Source organism: Phaethon aethereus, assembly GCF_964289735.1.
Source record: "Phaethon aethereus genome assembly, chromosome: 2".
Taxonomy (NCBI): Eukaryota; Metazoa; Chordata; class Aves; order Phaethontiformes; family Phaethontidae; genus Phaethon; species Phaethon aethereus.
This window is the reverse complement of record NC_138582.1, coordinates 63922145-63926523: the sequence shown is the minus strand read 5'-3', so window position 1 is coordinate 63926523 and position 4379 is coordinate 63922145. Positions and strand designations below refer to the sequence as shown.

Below are 4379 nucleotides of genomic sequence, written 5' to 3'. Positions count from 1 at the left end.
AAGCAAAGGCAGCCTTTATCTACCTTTGATTTTCTTTTTTTTTTATTTTTTAGTTAAACATTATGGTCAAAAAATAAATTAAAAAAATATAAATTTAGTCTATCAATTCAGGCAACCCAAGATGTAGTGCTATTGCACCACCTTGCAGCAATACTGTATTCATTACTAAAGACTCATTTCAAGGGACAAAAGGCAAGATTAAACAAGAAGAAGAAAATTACCTAAACAAGAAAGTTGTATCAAAGATGAACAGCCTTTTCTAAGCTGATGTTTACTGACTAGCAACTCCTACCACATATGGGAAAGATGACATTCTAAAATACAAAACAGTGGGGCAGAGGCAGGCAAAGCAAGCCTCTCTCCCAAGCCAGCCATGACCCCCTTAACAAATAACTCATAAAAGGGATAGAATCATGGGGCAAAAAAATCCTGAAACCAAACAGAAAAATGCCATGGATTAACCTTGCATGATGAAAATATTACTGTAGAATCTCTACTCCCCACTGAAAGTCTTTCTTTTCCCTACAGAAGGTTAGAATAACTGTAAGCTTTTCAAATGCCAGAATCTTTGACAGATATCACAAACATTTACTTAATTGAGTCAACATTTCATATGTCAAAACATATTTCATGACAGTAAACTGAAACATTTTCTGTGGTCAATGTATATCTAAATCTCTTTTCCCCATAATTTGAAAGGCTATGAGAATAGAGCTTTAGGGATGCATTTATAAGCATCTTCATCCAAAATGTTATCAGTCCTCTTCCCTCCTCCCCAAAGGATATCCAAAAAAACGAGGAAAATGATCCAAAGCACATTAGTGTATTACTGCATTTCTGAAGTGAAAAAAATGTAGAAAATGGTAAAATCTCAAGTAGTTTCAATATATATTGTAGAAATCATCCTATCAGAAGTTTTACTCCATCCTTAAAATGGCTTATCAACTTGTGTGCCCATATTAACAGTTCCTAGAGTCTTCCTACAAACCCAGGAAATTTCCCCCCACCCCGGTCCCCAAGAGCAGGTAGGAGGGAAAAGGACAGAAGGAGGGGACCTAGTAGGTGTTCAATTATTTAACTGATGGCGTGATTTTAAACGATAAAATTTGACAAGATCCCAATACCGCAATTTCCATATAGGTACTACACATCAACTTCCACAGACTTCTTTTTTTTAAAGGCCATTTTTAGAAGGACAAAATATTGATACAAGAAGGCGGCTGAACAAATCTTCTCAAACACAAAATAGTTTACAGACAATACAAGGCTTAGGAGAAAGGCGGTTTTTTTTCCCAAAGATATGCTGCATAACCATGTTCTTATCACACAGCTCTGTCTACAAGTTCTACATTAGGGCATATCTCTATAGAAATTTATGATTAGGATACTAGGAAATAGTTTTTAATATAGATGTAAATTCTGTAATTTAGAATATCAACATTCTTTTTATCCACGATCATTTTTTTCAAACAGGCTATTTTAAAGGGAAAAAAATTCCATTCAACAAGTTTCATTTAGCTTTTACTTATGGTTGAATACACATGAAATGTGCTTTCAATGCATAAAAATCACAGTGGATAGCAGCAAAGGACTTGGGGGAAATTAAGGAGAATTTGATCATTCACATTGTGATTAATCTGCACATTGATGAAAGATAGCTATTTCACACTTCTAAAAATAAACTTGAGATCATTCTTTCAAAAAAAAAAAAAAAAGCAGCCCCCCAAAATACACAAAACCCCCCAAAACAAACATAAATCCAAATGCATTACTTTTACACACAAAAATGAAATATTTTATGGCAGCAAAAGATTTTGATAATAATGAGAGTCTGTAAACTGTAATTCAACCTCTTTTTGTTGTTGTTGTTCCCAAAGTGCAAGATGCAAGATTCCCATAAGCTTTCAGTAGTGCTTTTCCTGTAAGTAATCCTTCATTTTGTTTGGCAAAGGCAGTTTCTGAATCAGGTCTATTCTGGTGTACTGACGTATTACAAAACGACACAGGTATTGTAAAGAACGCACCTGCATAAACCGAGATACTGGATTTGTCAGTCTCACTGGGTAAGTTGCTGATCCAGGCAGTCGGGATCTCGAATAGCAGAAAGCTCCATTTTCAGAGTCCCTGATTGAATGTTCAATTAAGTCAACTATAGATGTATGTCCCTCCACATCTGGTTGTTCGTAAAAGCTAAATCTACCATTTGAGTGTTCAATTCTAGTGTGAAGAGTTTTTCCATGGGAACGAAAACTCAAACTTAAAAGATAACGATCATCAGAACTATCTCGAACAAGAAACGAGCCATCAGGCACATTAGCTAATTTTCCCTCTGCCTCCCAACGTGTAATGGGGCCCCAGTACCATCCTTGTTTTGCAAGTTTTTTCAGTTCTTCTGTGAGACTTGTCACAACCATAGGACCACTGTTCTGTACAGAATCATAAACTCTTCCAACTCCAGGGGCAGTGTTAGGATCAAAATTCAAATGGCAGCGCATACTTTCAGCCACGTGGGCATCTGTGCCACTCAATCCATTGAAGTTCCTTTGGATTTGATTATTCTGCATTGGAGGTAGCAAAGGTGAGAGTGGAGGGACATCACTGTGATTAACTCTTGGGCTTTGCAACATGACTCCTGTGGTACCAATCAACAAACCATTCACAGTCTGGTCCACAAAGATATCTGGTGCAACGACTACATCCTGATCCACTTGGCTCTCTTCTTCATGGAAAGCATTTCCTCCCACTTGAGAGGAAACAGTTGAAACTTCCATGGGTGAGGAACTATCCAGACAGTAACTACGTGATCCTTCCAAAGGATACATTCCCTCATCTAAAGGCACAGTATACTGAATGTAGTCCTGAGGCATTAATCCAATAACTACAGGCACATGTTCATCAATATGAAGATGCAAGTCCCCATTCTGAGATTCCGTATTTTTTAATGCATTGTTTTGCTCCTGGAACACGTTGTCTGACTGCAAGTCATGGAAGTCCTTTCGAACGCCATTCAGTGCTGGGCTTGGATTAGAGGAATGGACCAAGGCCTTGACTTTCACTTCCATTTTGATGCAAGTCTCTTCTGAATTTGTAGGTCGAAGGGGCCACGGAGTTGGACTGTAATGGTGATTACGGAGAGAAGTGGACCTCAGAGGTCTTTGAGCTCTCACATCTTTGAAGGTTATTGGAGCAGATGAGGAAGAAAAAGTGTCATCATCTGCAGAGCTTACAGATGGCGTGCTGCCTTTGCCCTTCTGTTTTTGTTTTGCTGAAAGCCTCCTTTTTAACGTACCCATTAAGCTTTCACTTTTTGACCTGTTTTTGCCTCCTTTTTCATCTTCACTATTGACTTCACAGCTAGCCAAATCTTTACCATAGCAGCTGCCAAACAAGGAGTCATCTTTTCCAAATTCACTTAATGATGGCTGCTGAACCACTACAAAGTCGCTTTCATCTTTACTTTTATTTAAGTTAAAGGACTTGCGAATTGTTTTGAGGCTAATTTTCTTCATTATGACAAGTTACCAAGTCTGGCTGATCAGCAGTGCTTGTGGTGATATAGCCCTAACACACGCAGAGCAGCTTCTGCTTCATTTATGTGTTTTATCCAGCCTCATTTAACTTCAAGAGCCATTTCCTGGAAACAAATAAAAAACAATTAACTTTACAAAAGAAATATTTTTAAAATTATGCATAAGGGCTTCCCCCTCTCCAAACAAAACAGAAATTGCAGTACTTAAGTAACAGGCATCAAATAAAAGTAAATATACAGAGTTGATTTGGAAACCAAATCAGGCTCAAAAAATTAATCTGCTACATCTGCCTTAGAGATTTCCACAACTTTTTTTCTGCTGTTAGCATGTTATTTTTTAAATATACACACACATTACATCACACTCATAGGCATATATATTTAATACATATTTAATGCACATCTCTGGTGAAACCCCACTTGGAGTACTGAGTCCAGCTCTGGAGCCCTCAGCCCAGGAAAGACATGGACCTGTTGGAGTGGGTCCAGAAGAGGGCCACAAAAATGATCAGAGGGATGGGAACACCTCTCCTAGGAAGAAAGGCTGAGAAAGTTGGGGTTGTTCAGCCTGGAGAAGAGGGAGGGCTCCAGGAAGACCTTACTGCAGCCTTTCAGCACTTCAAGGGGGCTTATAAGAAAGATGGGGACGGACTTTTTAGCGGGGCCTCTTGCAATAGGACAAGGGGTAATGGTTTTGATCTAAAAGACAGTAGATTTCACCTAGATAAAAGGAAGAAATTTTTCACAATTAGGGTGTTGTAACACTGGCACAGGTTGCTTAGGGAGGTGGCAGATGCCCCATCCCTGGAAACATTCAAGGTCAGGTTGGCCGGGGCTCTGAGCAACCTGA

At 38.7% G+C, this 4379-nt stretch overlaps 1 protein-coding gene across 1 annotated transcript; it reads right to left on the bottom strand.

Moving 5' to 3' along the window:
- Nucleotides 1-1199: 1199 nt before the first annotated feature.
- SOCS6 (suppressor of cytokine signaling 6) lies at nt 1200-3509 on the bottom strand (the record flags this gene model as incomplete). Its single annotated transcript, XM_082015271.1, has 1 exon — nt 1200-3509. The coding sequence occupies one exon, from the start codon at nt 3507-3509 to the stop codon at nt 1905-1907; it is 1605 nt and encodes a 534-aa protein (XP_081871397.1). The 3' UTR covers nt 1200-1904.
- Nucleotides 3510-4379: the final 870 nt, after the last annotated feature.